Source organism: Papio anubis, chromosome 13, assembly GCF_008728515.1.
Source record: "Papio anubis isolate 15944 chromosome 13, Panubis1.0, whole genome shotgun sequence".
In the NCBI taxonomy this organism is placed as follows: domain Eukaryota; kingdom Metazoa; phylum Chordata; class Mammalia; order Primates; family Cercopithecidae; genus Papio; species Papio anubis.
This window is the reverse complement of record NC_044988.1, coordinates 1902337-1920055: the sequence shown is the minus strand read 5'-3', so window position 1 is coordinate 1920055 and position 17719 is coordinate 1902337. Positions and strand designations below refer to the sequence as shown.

General features: G+C 45.3%; 2 protein-coding genes and 1 long non-coding RNA gene across 4 annotated transcripts in view; 2 read left to right on the top strand and 1 right to left on the bottom strand.

Moving 5' to 3' along the window:
* Positions 1-6924, top strand: part of CDC14B (cell division cycle 14B) — a 160969-nt gene extending 154045 nt beyond the window's left edge. The window contains exon 13 of the mRNA XM_031654010.1: positions 6543-6924. Within this exon, the coding sequence (XP_031509870.1) occupies positions 6543-6567 (25 nt within the window). The 3' untranslated portion in view covers positions 6568-6924. The remainder of the gene's footprint in view (positions 1-6542) is intronic.
* HABP4 (hyaluronan binding protein 4) overlaps positions 1-13219 on the bottom strand; it is a 39186-nt gene extending 25967 nt beyond the window's left edge. Inside the window, exons 1-4 of one of the 2 annotated variants that reach the window (XM_003912017.3) lie at positions 12723-13219; positions 8030-8192; positions 586-747; positions 306-374 (exon numbers count right to left, since the gene is read on the bottom strand). In XM_003912017.3, coding sequence (XP_003912066.2) covers positions 306-374; positions 586-747; positions 8030-8192; positions 12723-13074 — 746 coding nt within the window. In that variant the 5' untranslated portion in view covers positions 13075-13219. The remainder of the gene's footprint in view (positions 1-305; positions 375-585; positions 748-8029; positions 8193-12722) is intronic. The other variant, XM_009189254.3, reaches the window with a different exon arrangement.
* Positions 13220-13374: 155 nt separating this feature from the next.
* On the top strand, positions 13375-17279 carry LOC108582221. Its single transcript, XR_002517718.2, has 2 exons — positions 13375-14691; positions 15788-17279. It is a non-coding gene; the product is annotated as an uncharacterized LOC108582221 (long non-coding RNA).
* The last annotated feature ends 440 nt before the right edge of the window (positions 17280-17719 follow it).

Here is a 17719-nt window from a genome sequence, read left to right as displayed (position 1 = left end):
CCAACAAAAAGCATTTTGAGGCATGTGCAAATGTACAGTGCCATATGTTTGAGGCATCAGCAAATACATGGTCATCTGTCACAAATATGTTTGGCTACAGAATTTTAAAAGCAGTTTAAATCTAACTGCAACATAGCAAACCTGTTTTAAAAAGTTATCTCACTAAACAAAAGCCTAAAGTCAGTCTCTCCTTAGGGGCACAGAGGTACAAAGCACAACACGGAAACATCATTTTCAAGAAAAGCAAAGATCCAGAGATTTCCACTTAACTGCGGGTTCTCAGAGGGCACACACTTACACCGTACCTGGTATCTTTGCCTGATCCCCAGGTTCGAACTCCACATCCACCCATGTTGTCTTCAGTTCTGACTGCTCTACGGAAAGCAAGAAAAGTCCGGTAAACCAGAAGCTAGTCTCCGGTCAATCTCCACATCAGAAAGAGTGGGTCATGAAAATCCCAGGATCAGCTTCTCACAGGAATAGCAACACAGTACTAGAAAGTTAACTAAATATTAACGCAGAATAGATTCATACCATGTGCTGCCAACATCTTAAAGTGAAAATAGCATTTACAAAGAAACTTACATTTTGTCATTCCCACTGTATCTTTCAAATTCTCGCTTTCCTCTCTGGTCAAAAGCATCAAAAACTCTGTTGCCGGGGCCACCTCTGCCTCTGCCGCGCATACCCCCTCTTGGGCCTCCACGTCCTCTCAGCGGTCTGTCTCGATCAAACCTATCACCTGGTCTAGGAAGAAATGGATATAATAAAAACTGGTAAATTAAAGGTCTAAGGTCTCCTCCGGAAAAAAATTCTAAAAGAAAATCATGGTTATAATAGACTGGAAAGAATGGTGGCTCGAATCATAAATTGATAGGGAACCTTTAGTGAGCACACACTGTAGACTATATACCGGCATTGTTCTGAGCACTTTACATATAGTAACCGGATGCTCGCAGACAAATCTTTAATATACAGTTATTGCCTACAGAGGAGGAAACGGAAGCACAGAGTAGGCTAAGTGGTGGGGCCAGCCTATGAGAGGCAGGTGCTAGACAGGCCCCAGTACTAATCCGAGTGGGGCATTCCTTTCTCTGGATCTAGTTTCCTTACTCAAAAAATAAGGATGTTAGATAAATAAACTCTAAAGTCCATTCCTGTCCTAATACTAAATCTTTAAGTTAAATTTGGAATGTTTTGTATAAGAAAAATGGTTAAACTTCAAATTATGCCCCTTCCCAAATCTCCCTCCTAAACACACAACCAGCCAGTATTGGAACTGTGAAAGCCTCAACCTGCCTTCCACCTCATCACTCCAGAAAAACGGCGAAGGGCAGCTGAAGACCTCTTTGTTAAGCCCAAGAGCAACTTTTGTCTTCGTGTGATTTGACCCCAGTGTCATATGACACTGCTGGCCACCAATCTTCCTGACTTTTCTGGCTTCTCTTTTCTGCCTGCCCTTAGAAAATTATTTTTAGAATAGGTAATACCCAAACATGGTACAAAACTCACACTGTTCCTCAGCCACGCAATTCCACTTCTCAGAGGCAGCCAATTCAAGATGCAGAGAACAGAAAAGCTCTCCGCCTGCCTCTCGTGCCTAACCATTTGTCTTGGTGCTCTACACGGATACCCATCTGTCCTCATCCTTGTTGGCCTCCCACTTTCCTTTTGTCTGTTTTATGAGAACCCTACTTTAGATTTCTTTCTTTGAGGCAGGGCCGTGCTCTGTTGCCCAGGCTGGAGTGCAGTGGCAGGATCTCGGCTCACGCCACATCACCTGGCCTCCGTGCTAATGCTAACTGGCCCTGTGTCTCTCATCTGATTGCAGGACAGGAAGCCAGTTACTTCCTAGACATCTCCACCTGGACATCCCCATGTCAGGCACACACATGCCCAACATGGAGCCCTTATTCCTCCTGTGACCCCCAACTCACAACATGAGCAAGAGTCCAAGCCACCCCTCCCTCTTCTTCCTCTGCCACATCAGAGCCTGGAGCCAGGACCTGATTGCTCACCCACTCCTCCCTGCACCGTTGCTGGTCACCATCACTTTCTGAGGACTCGTCTCTCCTTCACTAAGCTCTAAGCTCTTTTTCACCATTGTAACACTGGTTTAATAAGAGAAATGTTTTCTAATTTGGCAAGGCTTTTAAAAACATTTAAAATCACAAGAAATTACTTATTTAATAGACGTCCTGGCATCAAGAAACCTAGTGGCATTAGTGGCTCGAACACCAGCACTAGAGGTATGCTACAACCTACTTTTATGGCTAAAGTGTTACACTAAGAAGCCGCTAGGCGGGCGCAGTGGCTCACGCCTGTAATCCCAGCACTTTGGAAGGCGAGGCAGGTGGATCATGAGGTCAGCAGGTGAGACCATCCTGGCCAGCAGTGAAACCCCATCTCTACTAAAATACAAAAATTAGCGGCGTGGTGGCGAAGCCTGTAGTCCCAGCTCCTTGGGAGGCTGAGGCAGAATGGTGAACCTGGGAGGGGAGCTTGCAGTGAGGCGGTCAGCACCACTGCACTCCAGCCTGGGCGTGAGCAAGACTCCATCTCGGGGAAAAAAGCCGCTACACAATAGTGGGTAAAAAAAATACAAAACTCACAATCTTCCTCACTCAAAAAATAAAGAAATACAGAAGTACTGATCATTAATGTTATACCAGTCTCTTATAAGAAACACCAGGAGTTCCAGACCAGCGTGGGCAACATAGTGAGATCCTGTCTCTATTTTAAAAAATAATAAAATTAAACAAAACAAAAAACCTTTTTTTGTTTTTTTGTTTTTTTGAGATGCTGAGTCTCGCTCTGTCATCGGGGCTGGAGAGCAGTGGTGCCATCTCGGCTCACTGCAACCTCCGCCTCCCAGAAGCAACTCTTCCACCTCAGCCCCCTGGGTAGCTGGGACTACAGGCGCCCACCACCATGCTCAGCTAGTTTTTGTATTTTTAGTAGAAATGGGGTTTCACCACGTTCTCCAGGCTGGTCTCAAACGCCCTACCTCAAGTGATCCACCCGCCTTGGCCTCCCAAAGTACTGGGATTACATTCTCCAAGTTGGCTTTTCTGTCTCCCACCTCCTCTAACCAAAAATAGAAATCTTTGCAAAACCTGACTCTTGATTCTAAACTATAGCAAATATTTAAAGCAGGCTGGTCTTGGTGGCTCACGCCTGTTGGCTCACGCCTATAATCCCAGCACTTTGGGAGGCCAAAGACGGGCAGATCACTTGAGGTCAGGAGTTTGAGACCAGCCTGGCCAATATGGTGAGACCCCAACTCTACTAAAAATACAAAAATTAGCCAGGCTTGGTGGCGGACGCCTGTAATCCCAGCTAGTTGGGGGGCTGCAGCAGGAGAATCGCTTGAACCCGGGAGGCAGAGGTTGCAGTGAGCTGAGATGGCGCCACTGCACTCCAGCCCGGGCGACAAAGCGAGACCTTGTCTTAAAAAAAAAAAAAAACAGAAAAAAAGAAAATCTAAAGCAGGCTGGGAGTGGTGGCTCACGACTGTAATCCCAGCACTTCGGGAGGCCAACGCAGTTGGATCACTTGGGCCCAGGAGTTCCAGACCACCTTGGGCAACACGGCAAAACCCCATCTCTGCTAAAACATGTAAAAATTAGCCAGCGATGGTGGTGCATGCCTGTAATCTCAGCTACTCAGGAGGCTGAGGTGGGAGGATTACTTGAGCCCAGGAGTGCAGTGAGCCGAGATCCTGCCACTGCACTCCAGCCTGGGAAACAGAGCAACACCTTGCCTCAAAAAAAGAAATCTGAAGTATGGCTCTAAAACAAACAAGAGAAAAGTAACAGTAATTTTTTTTCTTTTTTTTTTTTAAAGACAGTATCTCACCCTGTTGTCCAAGCTGGAGTACAGTGGCCCAATCACTGCTCACTGCAGCCTTGACCTCCAGGGCTCAAACAATCTTCCCAGGTCAGTCCCCAAGCAGCTGAGACTACAGGTGTGTGCCACCACACTCGGCTAATTTTTGTACGTTTTGTAGAGATGCAGGTTTCACCATGTCACCCAGGCTGGTCTAAAATTACTGGGTTCAAGAGATCCGCCTGCTTAGGCCTCCCAAGTGCTAGGATTATAGGTATGAGCCACTGTGCCCAGCCAACAGTAAATTTTTTTTTTTTTTTTTTTTTTTTTTTTAGAGACAGAGTCTCGCCTGTCACACAGGTTGGAGTGACGTGGCGCAATCTTGGCTCACTGCAACCTCCACTTCCTGGGTTTAAGCAATTCTCCTGCCTCAGCCTCCAGACTAGCTGGGATTATAGGCGTGTGCTACCACACCCAGTTAATTTTGTATTTTTAGTAGAGACATGGTTTCACCATGTTGGCCAGGCTGGAATCGAATTCCTGAGCACAGGTGATCTGCCTGCCTCTGTCTCCCAAAGTGCTGGGATTTCAGGTGTGAGCCACTGTGCGCAACCTATAAATTCTTTTTTTTTTTTTGAGACAGAATCTCGCTATGTCACACAGGCTAGAGTGCAGTGGTGGGATCTCAGTTCACTGCAACCTCTGCCTCCCGGGTTCAAGCGATTCTCCTGCCTCAGCCTCCCGAGTAACTGGGATTACAGGCGCACCCCACTAATTTTTGAATTTTTAATAGAGGCAGGGTTTCACTATGTTGGCCAGGCTGGTCTGGAACTCCTGACCTCAGGTGTTCTCCCTGCCTCAGCCTACCCAAAGTGCTGGGATTACAGGCGTGAGCCACCGCATCACCGACAGCGTCTCTTAGAGCACTTTCCCCAAGCTTGAATATGCTAAATTACAATTTGATATTTGCTTATCTGAGAGTGAAAAAGGGTGTCACCTTGAGTTTCTTTGATACCTACACGTTTATTGGACAGAATTATAGAATCTTCATAATCTCGAAAGATTATCTAAAATCAGCCCTCTCCATTTTTCAATGAGGAAACAGACCCAGAGTTTCAGCAATGTGTGCAGTAGTCTTGTCACAGCCAGCTGACATGGACTTCTGTTCTGCCTAGGCAGAGCGCGCGTTTTCTTCCCAAGGAAGCAACGTCATAAGCGGTGCTGGGATTAACGGGCATGTCTCCGCCCCCGAGATCTGCTATATCATGTGGCGCACATATTCCGGCAGTAAACTACTGTTTTTAATAGCAGTAGGAATTTTTCCTTAGGCTCCAAATGAACTTAACTGAACTCTTAGAACACAGACTGTTAGGAGATTAGTCTGCCTCTGTCTAGATGAATTCTGGCTCTTCCTTTCTGTAGTTTACTGGTCATTTAAAATAAATTCCTGTTCTGAAAAAAAAAATCCCTCAGATGTTGACCCTCCCCCCATTATTAACAAGCTTTAAACAAATTGTGGTAAAATATACATACCATAACATTTACCATTTTAATCATTTTTAAGTGTTCAGTTCTGTGGCATTAAGTACATTCACATTGTTGTGCAACTATCATCGCCATCCTTCTCCAGAACTTTTTATGTTTTCAAAATGAAACTTGGTGTCCAAACTGAACTCCTCATTCGTAACTCCACAGGCTCCAGGCTTCCCACGTGTGAAACAAGTGTCATGTCTACTTGCTAGGATTGTTGTAAGACAGTGAATCACAGGGTTTTTGTATAAAGCAGGATGCTTGGCTCGAATGTTATTTTCTTTCTTTTGCTTGTGAGTTTGTCAGACATAAAACTTTCTATGTTTTATTTATTAAGAGTATTATTTAAGAAACTAAGAAAATGTTTTCTGATATCAAGATTCAAATTTCCTCGAAAATGAAAATTCCCTACATATCTGTACTGTGACGCACTGAGAACACATTCCTTCTGTGGCATTTCTGCCAAAAGTGCGCAATCTCGTTCCATGAGGAAACATCAGAAAACCTCAAAATCTGAGACATGTTATAAAATAACTGGCCCATGCTCTTCAAAATGCCAAATTCATAAAGACCAAGGAAGGCTAAGGAGCTGTTCCTAATTAAAGATGACTAAATACGATGCATTTACCTGGAGTGGATCCTGAACCAGAAATGTTTTCTCCTTTGTTAAAAGACATCACTGGGACAATTGGTGAAATCTGAGTAAAGTCTGTAGACTAGTAATTTAGACAATTAGATAACAGTATTGTATTCATTTTAATGAGTTTGAAAATTGTATCATGTTGTTAGAAAATGCGTTTAAAGTATTTAGGAGTAAGGGGAAATTCCTACACCGTATTCTCAAATAACAAGAAAAGGCTGTGTGGTGCGGTGGGGCATGGATGATGAAGCAAATGTGGTAAAAAGTTAGTGTGCGGGGAGTCTTGAAGGGCAGATGGAAATTCTTTGTATAATTCTTAAAACTCTTCTGTAATTCTGAATTTATTTAAATAAAAAAAAAACCCTCCATAATTCCATATCCCACCTTACTCTTCCATATACGTATTATTTCACTTAATAGCTATCTTTTCATGTCACATATAAAGATCTATTTTATCCTTTTTAAAGACTACATAGTCTTGCTACGAAAAAAGGGGGGAAACATGGGTTTGTGCAAGTCAACTATAATTTCTTCGTTTCCACAGAATCCCTGAAGTGAGGGGAGAATAAATACCCAAATGCTTCCGAAAATCAGCAGCTCTGCTCCCGGAAGCTTTGCAGAAGCAAGTAGTCTGTGCTTACTACACAGCAGATCTGAAGTAATCACCAAAAAAGGGGCAAAATTAAGCCTTTCTGTAAGTTTCTCCCTCCAACATGGTTGCAGACAGACCATCTCAATGTCTTGAATGTGTAACTTCTAGGTGAACAGTTCTGCGTGAGTCATCACCTGCTCAGCCCACCCAGGCTAAGTTACTCTCTGCTGGACTATTGTTTTGTTTTGTTTGTAATAGGCCCTGTAGTATAGTTTTACAAAGCCACATGTTTTGGTTAAAACTTGTAGCCAGAATCCTAAATGGAATGGAATTAGCAGTCAAGAAGCAGAAAGAGTTTGGAAAAATGGCTCCCTTGACATTTCACTGTTCACTATTCTAGCCTTCCTTAGCCTGTTTAATTTTCCTTGAAATGTGATTCATGAGTTGTTTCTGTTTAACATAAACAGGTTAAATGATTAAACAAAGGCTTTAAGCAGCAAGTACCCACCCTGCTAGTGCCAAGCATAAGACACAACCCCTCCCTGTGTTCAGGTGGAGTGCGGCGGCCACCACACTGCTGCATCACTCAGCAGCCACACAACACTCCACCAGCCCACGACCTCCGTCCGTGTTAGGGGACTTCCGAGAGCAGCCATGCCCGCCAGAAACTGGTATTACACATCACAACAGAGTCTTCTTCAAATTTCACCGTGGCAGCCTACTGACCTGACCGTGGAGCTAGGAACTGACTTCAATCCATTGAGCAGTCGAAATCGGTAATGCGAAATCAAAAACCATAATTATATCCCTAGTCCAAAATTATATCTCTAATCTACGACTTCAAAACAAAACTTTACCAGTTCAACACCCTCCTGTGTAATTTCTTTTTAAGAGTGCTCTTCAGTTACCAATAAGCAATTCATTGTTAATTGTAAAATCATTTCCTGAACCAAGGCGTAAAGGAAAAAGGAAGATCCTTCTCATCATCTAAGGTAATATGAATTGCACATAAATTAGTAAAACATTCCCAGGACTGATAACACAAAAGCAGTAGCCAGTAGAAAGTAGCATTTTCTGGACCAGGCATGGTGGCCCACTCCTGTAATCCCAGCACTTTGGAAGGCCAAGGCGGGCGGAACCTGAGGTTAGGAGTTCAAGACCAGCCTGACCAATATGGAGAAACTCCGTCTCTACTAAAAATACAAAATTAGCCAGGCGTGGTGGTGGGCGCCTGTAATCCCAGCTACTCAGGAGGCTGAGGCAGGAGAATTGCTTGAACCTGGGAGCGGACGTTGCAGTGAGCAGAGATTGTGCCATTGCACTTCAGCCTAGGCGACAAGGGTGAAACTCTATCTCAGAAAAAAAAAAAAAAAGAAAGTAGCATTTTCTAAAAACCTTTCTGGTTCCCCACCCGCCCTGCCGAGGACTGCAGCACGTACTTTTCATCTGGAAACTTCTCAGCTGTGAAGTCCGCCTGCCTCTCGGTCTCATAGGGTCGGTACTCCCTGTAGGGTCTCCGCTCAGCTCTTTCAAGCATCCCCTCTGGCCCACGGCTGTCATTCCATCCTTGCTGCTCCCCTCTTCTAGGAGTCCGCTTCTGACCTACCAACAGAAAATCAAAGCACAGTTGGAACACAGCATCTGCAACAGCACAGTACTAAACTTTACAGGTACTTGTAAATTTCATTTTTCTAGAAATCAGTGTCATAGGAAAATTCAGGAAGTTTAGAAAACCTCAAAGAAAAAAGTTGCTGATGCTACAACTGCCCACAGTCTACGACTTTTTAATAGAATGTTACTATTAAAGCATGCTTTCCCTATATCCTAGAAAGTATATGACAAACTAAGCTTACCTATAATTACGGGCACCTCCCAATAACTGTGACAGCCATGGGTATATTTTACTAAATAAGCTACAGTTGACAAAAGCAGTCTTACAAAAACACAGTGCGTGAGCCCTATCTAGAAAACGAAAGAATACCTTGTATTTCAGACTATGCTTTCAGAATCCCCACTGCACATTACATGGCAACTATGGCTTATCACTGGCTACTAAGGTTTTTGTTTTTATTTTCTATTTTATTTATTTATTTATTTACATACTTAAAATAAGTCTCGCTCTGTCACCCAGCCTGGAGTGCAGTGCAGTGTGCAATCTTGGCTCACTGCAACCTCCGCCTCCTGGGCTCAAGCAATTCTCGTGCCTCAGCCTCCCAAGATGCTGGGATTACAGGTCAGGAGATTGAGACCACCCTGGCTAATGTGGTGAAACCCTGTCTCTACTAAAAATACAAAAAATTAGCTGGGCATGGTGGCAGGTGCCTGTAGTCCCAGCTACTCAGGAGGCTGAGGCAGAAGAATGGCTGAACTCGGGAGGTGGAGCCTGCAGTAAGCCCAGATCGTGCCACTGCACTCCAGCCTGGGGGACAGAGCGAGGCTCCATTCAAAAAAATAAAAATAGAAAAGAGTTCAGAACTGGAAAAGGCGTTCACAACGTAAGGTAGAAAAAGCCACTATGAAAGTTAATTATCTAACAAGTTGAAAATTACAATAGATCATGACATAACAGTCATCAGAAAATTTGTCAACAGTAACAAAACTTTTCCATACTTTTACGTCAGTGTAAAAAGAGTTAACACAGTTTCCGATTTCCTATTTCCAACCCATAGTTTTAAAAACATCTTTTACTATCTCCACTCAACTACAGAACTACTTATAGGTGCTTATCCCACCTTTCTGCTTCCTCCAAGTTACTTTGCAATTGTGTCAATTAAATTTGGAATTCATCAAACTTAAAATAGGACATTTACTGTACACCATATTAAAGCCTTTTTGAACAGTATAAACTGAAAACTGTTAAATACAATGGGCTACTTATTAGAATAATTATCAATATCAAGCAAACATTTCATTTTCCCTCCCAAACCCCCCCAAAACAAAGATAATTAGAATAATTATCAGTTTTGGACAAACATCTCCATTCTCCCTCCCAACCCTCCCAAAACAAAGATAATCAGCATCCAATTTTTTCCCCACAATTTAGTACTAAAAGATCAACACTGCCACGAATCGGGCTTTTGGGTGCTGGATCAGCAGCTCCAAGTGGAGAATGCAAGCACTGCATTTCACTAACCTCGCCAAGAAAAGGCTGGCACATGCATTCACCACCATCTAAACCAAGCCCAGGTAAAGAAACAGAATACAATAAAATTTACAGTAAGATTTCCCACAAAATAAAGTTGAGCTGTTTCAAAGCACATAATTCTGAAAGGCTAGAAAAACCAAAACTGAAACAGCCTCTCAGGACTTTAAGAATGAACTTATTGAGCAAGGCTCTCCCAAGGGTTTATATATATTGCTAGACAGATAGTTAGACATTAAAAAATCTACATTTTTGGTCGGGCATCGTGGCTCACACCTGCACTTTGGGAGGCTGAGACAGGCGGATCACCTGAAGTCAGGAGTTTAAGACCAGCCTGGACAACATGATGAAACCCCATCTCTACTAAAAATACAAAAAATTAGGCCAGGCACGGTGGCTCACATCTGTAATCCCAGCACTTTGGGAGGCCAAGGCAGGCAGACCATAAGGTCAAGAGATCGAGACTATCCTGGCCAACATGGTGAACCCCTGCCACTAGTAAAAAATAAACAAAAAGTAGCTGGGCATGGTGGCGCGCGCCTGCACTCCCAGCTGCTCAGGAGGCTGAGGCAGGAGAATCGCTTGAACCCAGAAGGTAGTTGTAGTGAGCCAAGATCATGCCACTGCACTCCAGCCTGGGCGACAGAGCAAGACTCTGTCTCAAAAAAACAAAACAAAACAAAAAAAACCCAACCCTTTTCCATAGGAAAAGCTTGTGACTTCCACATTCTTTCAGGATTAACATTTCTATGATATGTCAAACATGTTTTATTTTTGTCTATGCTAAGCATTCACTTACAACATTCTAACTAAATCAAAAATTTTGAATGTTAGAAAAGTACAGTGCTTCATATCAACTAGGGCTATAAAACCTTGAGAGAATAGCTCTTTGACACCCATTATAGATAAATTTAGTACAGTAACTACATAAATGGAAATTAATGAGCTGTTTGCTCCTGAAATAACACATACTTGAAAAAGAACTTGAATGATAAAATTTCCATTCTAACTACAAAATCAACTAAATACCTTTAGTTGATTTCAAAAGCCAGATCACTTAGACTGAACAACTGACAGAAAAAAAAAGTTGAGTGTACTACATGACAACATTAAGTGCGGGAAACAGGTTGCAACCCAGTTTATATCACTTAAGTTTAGAAAGAAAAGAAATAGTTCTGTGCATTTATGTATATAAATGAAAAGTGTTAACAGTAGGAAAAATAAGAGGATTTTCACTTAACCTCATACATTTTGGAATTGCTTAAAATTTTTAACACAAAAATGCATGACAATTTTTAAAAAGCTAAAAATCAATGTATTAACAGCACTAACTCGTCTCACGTTTTTCTGAAGAACAGAATACGTATTTTCTTTTTTTTTTTCTTTTTTTGAGACGGAGTCTCCCTCTATCGCCAGGCTGGAGTGCAGTGGCGCGATCTCGATTCACTGCAAGCTCTGCCTCCCAGGTTCAAGCCATTCTCCTGCCTCAGCCTCCCGAGTAGCTGGTACTACAGGCGCCCGCCACTGCGCCCGGCTAATTTTTTGTATTTTTAATAGAAACGGGGTTTCACCGTGTTAGCCAGGATAGTCTGGATCTCCTGACCTCGCGGCCCGCCCATCTTGGCCTCCCAAAGTGCTGGGATTACAGGCGTGAGCCACCGCGCCCAGCATTTTCATTTGTGAAAAAATAAAGGGTGAAGAAAAGCTTAGCCTTCCTCAATTCTTTTATTATATTCATGTAAATAAATTTAAGAGAAAAACATAAAAAACAGGATATAAAATGCACAATGTATCTCCAGTCTGTTTAGATAATCTGCTCAGAAATTTACTGGCCTATCAAAGGCTCGTGAGATAGTCAATAACTTTTTTTTTTTTTTTTTATATCATTTTCAACATCTTTATTGTAGTGACTTGATTCTCACAAGTGATGACTCTGGATTTAACTTTTCACAAACAAAGGTAAACATTACCCAGCTGCGCATCAAAGCCCCAATACTGAAACCTGAGACGTTTTCTCAGGGCTGCGATGCACAATTTTTATCAAGCAAGGAACAAACCAGCAAGCCACGCTGCACACTCCGCCAAGCGTTGGCAGGAATGGTCAATCTACACATCTCACTCCTAACGCTCTGCAAACCTTGGGACCGCTGCCTCATTTCAAGAAAACAGAGGAAACACAGGTGGAGCGATGCTGGCTCTGCCACTGACGCAGTTCAGGTGAGAGCACGAACTCCCTCCCCGTCCGCAGGCAGCAGGACACCACGCTGCGCACTGGCTTTTCCTGCTAAACAGGGAGTGGGGAACTCCGAATATTCTGGCTGGAAAGGTTAAAAGCGCTTTTCTTAAAGCAGCCTGGAGCTATTTATAAGTTGCACATCCCATCAGCACCACAAGAAGTACTGAAATACGATGCCCGCTGCCTGCTGGAAGCTACCGGACGGGGAAGGGGCGAAGGCGCCAGGCCGGACAGCGCCGAGGACCCGCGCCCGGGCCCCGACGTCACAGGCCGCCCCGCGGTCGCCCAGGCCGCCCGCATCACAGAGGCCCCCAGCCCCGGGACCGGGCGCCCTCCTCCTCCCCACCGCGCTCTCGGGTGGCTCCGACCTCAATCCCGCAGAGGCGGGGCTGGAGGCTGGAGAAGGTCCCCGCCAGGTCTGGATGCGGGAGTCCCGGAGTAGCGACCTCAGCGTTCGCCCCCACACGCCACCCCGGCAACCTCCCTCAACTTCGTCCAACTTGCCGTAGCGGCTCCGAGCCAGGGTTCGGGGGCCCCACCCCCCCCAAGCCAGCGTTTCCCCCGGGGCCCCGCACGCGGCCGGCGAGGGTTGGAAGGGGTGTGAGCCCCGCCCCGCTCCTCCTACCTTCGGCGGCCACCGGGACCCTCAACTCTCCCGGCTCCTCCCGGGTCCCCCCTCCTGGAGCCGGCCCCCGGGACCCCAGTCTCTCCGCAGGGCGAGCCGTGGCCCGCTACCCCCGCCGTCCCCGCGTACCCGGCGCCTGCAGGCCGCCCCCGGGGCTGTCGGGCCGCTGAGCGACGGGCGCCGGGAGGCTCTTGCGCTCCTTCTGCGACTCCCTCCGGCCGCCCGCGCCGGCTCTGTGGCCCGAGGCCCCGGCCGGGCTCCTGCCGCCGCGGGGACCGGCCCCGGCCGCCGCCGCCGCCGCCTCGTCGCGCCTCTTGCGCTGCAGCTGCTGCTGGCGCCGGCGCTCGGCCTCGCGCAGGATGTCGAACGGGTCCGACTCGTCGTCCAGCAGCTGATGGAAGCGGTTGGCCACCACGCAGCCGAAACTCTCCTGCATCGCGGCGCCGGCGGCGGCCACGGGGCTCCCCAGGGCGCCCTTCATGCCGCCGCGACCACTGCGGACCCGGGAGGGCAGCCCACGCGAGCGCGTCTCAGCGAAGCCGGCGGCGAGGACCCATGCCGCCCGCTCCGCCGCCGCCGCCGCCCTCCGGGCCCTACCCGGTCCGGCCCCTCCCGCCGCCCGCCCCCGCGGCGCCGCCGCCGCCGTCCGCCCCACCGCGCCAGGCAGCCAATCAGCGCGCTCGGGCACGCCCCCTTCCCGAGACGGCGCGCCTGGAGACCCAATCACCGACCGGCTGCTGTCACGTCACGCGACCCCTGAGCCCCGCCCCCTCCGCTCAGCAGGGAGGGGCGGGGCCCAGGGGCGGAGCTACTGGCTGGTCCAGGCGGCGCGGAGTGGCGGTGGTGTCTCGGCGGTGTGTGCCTTCTCCCGTGACTGCGTCTGTATTTGCTCTCGGCCACTCTGCTTTGAAGCTTATGTATACATTTAGCCGTGCAACAGCTGCATATTGCGCACTTACCGTGTGGCAGGCGTGATGTTGTAGGAAATACTAGCTCCGTGCTGTCACAGATCTGAGTCTGTGGATGGAGAAAAAGTGCCCTGAAGGACAGGCGCAGAGCTCTCCACGGGCTGCAGCAAAGGGACCTGACCTAATTGGGAAGTGACAGTGAAGCCGAGGGAGAGGGGTGACATGGGGTCGGAGGAGGAACAGCAAGTGCAGCAGTCTTGAGGTGGGATGTGCACAGTCTGTTCAAGCTCAAAGTGGTCTCTAGGAGCCGTGGGAAACAAGTTTTGAGCATGAGCGGATTTGGGTTTGAAAAGGCCACCCTACCTGCACTGTGAACTAATAGTTTGGAGGGAAATACAAATGGATGCTGGGAAGCCAAACGTGACTGTTGCAAAGCTCCAGGGAAGAGTTGATAATGACTGGGATTAGGATGGTGGCGGTGGAGGTGAAGAGAGTAGATGGGTTCAAAGACTTGGTGATGTGCTAGATGTGGTGATGAGGAAGAAGATATGGTGACTCTTATTTTCCTGGCTCCAGCATCTGAATGGTAGCATTAGTCACCACTGGAAGACACTACTTTAACGAGAATCATGAATTCAGTTTTGGACACGTTGAGGTTTGGATATTTGTTTTGAGATATTCAGTTGAGGCCTGGAGCTTAGAGAACGCTGGACTGGACTTCCTCCAGGAAATCTTGCATAGGCACCAGTGGAGCCACGCTTGGCTGCCTATCCTACAGCCATTCTTTCCCTCTTACATTTTTCCAGAGCCTGTATTATGTTCCGGCATCATATTCCCCAGGGGAAGCAGGCCCCTTCCAGCCTCCAACTTGATTATAATTCACTGCACCTGATTCCAATTCTTTGCCAATAATTGGCTTAGGAATAGGCTGTGGGGCAAATCAGGCAGAACAGATCTGAGGAGAAGTATTCTGGGGAAGTTTTTCTTGCACCTAAGAAGGGATTGAGAAGGGATCTGCCCCACTTCCGTTCCCTGGTCCTTGTTCCATAAGAAGATATGATGCCTGAGGTTGGCTGTTCCTTAGTGTGGCCATGAGGATGGCAGAGCAGGATGGAGAAAGCCTAGATCCTTGATGATGTTAAACTGCCAACTGGACCCACTTGGGAACCTCCCCGCTTGAGGCTTATGATGTAAGATAACAGATTGATTGCGCTTAGTTGTGTTTGCTTGTTTCATCTGAAAGCATCCAGTTAGAGCATCTTGCCAGGTGCTCTGTGACCAGCTTTTACTTTCCTTTAATAGCAAATAGAAAAGGAATTCCTAATCCTAAACGCGGCAAAGTCTGTGTTTTACTCACTTACTGAATTCTGTGTTATTCCCAAGGAGGACAGGGATGATGCCTGTCTTATTCATTGCAGTATGTATTCCCAGTGCTTGGAGTTCTAGACAGCTATAGAGTAGGTTTTCAGTAAATATTTGTTGAATGATTGAAGAATTTAAGATATTTGGTCACCTCCTTTTGAGTGAGCAAAGATTAATACCTATACTTTCTACCCAAAAGAATTAAAAGCAAGTGTTCAAACCAAAACTTGTATATACATATTCACAGCAGCACTACTCACAATAGCCAAAAGGCAGAAACAACTAAAATATATGTCACCCGATGAATGGATAAATAAAATGTGGTACAAAAAAGTATTATTTGGTCATAAAAAGGTATTGATACTTGTTACAACATGGATGAACCTTGAAAACGTAGTGCTAAGTGAAAGACGGACAATAAGGGCCACACGTTGTATGATTCCATTTATATGAAATGTCCAGAATCTATAGAGACAGAAAGCAGATTGGTGGTTGCCAGGCGTGGGGGTCGGGAGTGTTGGAAAGTAACTGCTTGATGGGCCTGGGAGTTTCCTGTGGGGCGATGAAGTGTTCTGGAACAAGATAGTGGAGGTGGTTGCACAAAATTGTAAATTTAGTAAATGTCACTGAGTTATACACTTTAAAATTGTAAAAATAGTACATTTCGTGTAAAATTTAGTAAAAATAGTAAATTTCTTTTGTAAAAATAGTAAATTTATCTCAATGAACCAGAATCACTCCACGCACCAGAGACCACACTTGGAGAAGCCCTGCTTCAAGCTAAAGTTATCTTTGGTATCTTTAAACTGCTCACCAAACCACAATACCAAGGAATCATGACCATGTGAGAGAAGGGCCTGTCGTCTTCCCACTGGGCATCTGGAGTTAGCCTGCTCCCCCGTTTTCTTCTTATCTTCCTTCCAGCATAACCAGCCACTGTAAGTTCTTACAGCATGCCCTGTGAGCACTGCCGCCTCATTTCAAGTCACAAATGCCCCAAACAGTTGTCAGAGAACCAACTCTCGTTGCTTCAGGATTCAGAACATCTTCAGAGCCACTGAAATAAAGATGAGTAATCTCTACCAGGTATTAGCTGGCCATAAGTTTCTTTCTTTCTTTTTTTCTTTGTGTGTGTGTATGTGTGTGTTTAGTAGAGACAGGGTTTCACCATGTTGGTCAGGCTGGTCTCAAACTCACGAGATCCATCCACCTTGGCCTTCCAGAGTGCTGGGATTACAGGTGTGAGCCACTGTGCCCTGGCCATGGCCATGAGTTTCTTATGGGGCTATTGACTACTGCACAATTTACTGAGAGTAACATTAAGCAGCCTCATGTTTTTTACTGACCATTTTTTTCTTCTGGGAGATTGCATCCTTAAATGCATTCCTAAAATACAACTCTACCACATTAGCATAAGTTATTCACACATTGTGTTTAATGTGGTCAGTTTAATAGACTGATCTTTCTCATAATCTGATATATGAAAACAGCCTTTAGTAATCATAATACCAAACAAAAACACACATCCTTATAGCATAGAAAAACAAAGCACATCAAAAAAGCAGTGAAGGGAGGATGCTGAATAATACTACCAGCCCTTCATGGTTATTATATATATTCCAGTGGTTATTTATTACCACCAGACACTTAACTGTATACAAGATGTAAATTACCTTGAATTACTTAATAGAGGAGTCCCATTAGGAATAATAAAATACACTAACATCTTCCAGATTGACTTGGAATTCACAGAACAATTAATTGAGAGGTTAGACACATGTGGCTTCATTATTTTCAATTACATGCAGGGAGCAACACCTGGGTGAGAGCCAAGGCGGAGAGGCCAGGTCAGGCTGGCGAGGATGTGAGTTCTTGTTAATTACCAAAGCACTGCATTCAATCTGCTCTCTTTTGCCACTGGATTCCTGCTCTCTCTCTCTCCTTACCTTTTTCTTGTCTCTAAAGTTAGGATGATTATAACCCGTCTTGCATTCCTCCTATAGTTAAATAGAAGACAAGACCAAAGAAGTCAATTGAAAAAGGTAAAAATAAATCTCACTATTTTATAATTGTTTCTACTTGCATAATGTATGCAAGAACAAAAGTAGTTTTCCTAACTCTAAGAGGATCTGATCTTTTATGCCAGTTGAGTCAATTATGACAGGATCAATGAAGTTACATAATAGTTCCTGGTTTCACTATTCCAAGAGTGATAAGTGAGTTCAAATTCAGTTTCCCACAACAAATGAATAAAGCAAGTAGCAAGTACATAGGCTCCAAGTCAGGAGTTGTAGAATCATAAACCATTAGTTAACCATCAGGATGCACCAGGAGAACTTCTAGCAAGCGGAAATCCATTCACAATGATCAGATACACAATGTTTAAATCAGGAAATAATTTCCCCCATCTGCTAATAATATTTGTATTCTTGGTGTTGTTGAATGTCTTTCCAACTTGCTTTCTTATGACAAGATGTTACTGGATAGCTTAGTACTTTGTATCCTCAAAGCAATTGTGCCAATAGAAAATGTTATTCACTCAAGTTCCTACTATTAAAAGTTTGAGCTCTAGTTGTAACTTTAATCAAGGCCAAATAAATAATTGGGGATTTAGAACGTTTTATTTTCTCATTTATTCTAGATCATTCAAGTTGTGAGCAACAGAAAACCCATCTGGAATAAGTGAAACCAAGGACTTTGTTGGTTCAATTAAAAAAAAAAAAAATCCACCAGGAACGGTGGCTCACTCCAGAAATTCCCGACCAGCCTGGAACTCCTGAGCTCAGGCAATTTGCCTGCCTCGGCTTCTCAAAGAGTTGGGCTTACAGCCATGATCCACCGTGCCCAGCCAACTTG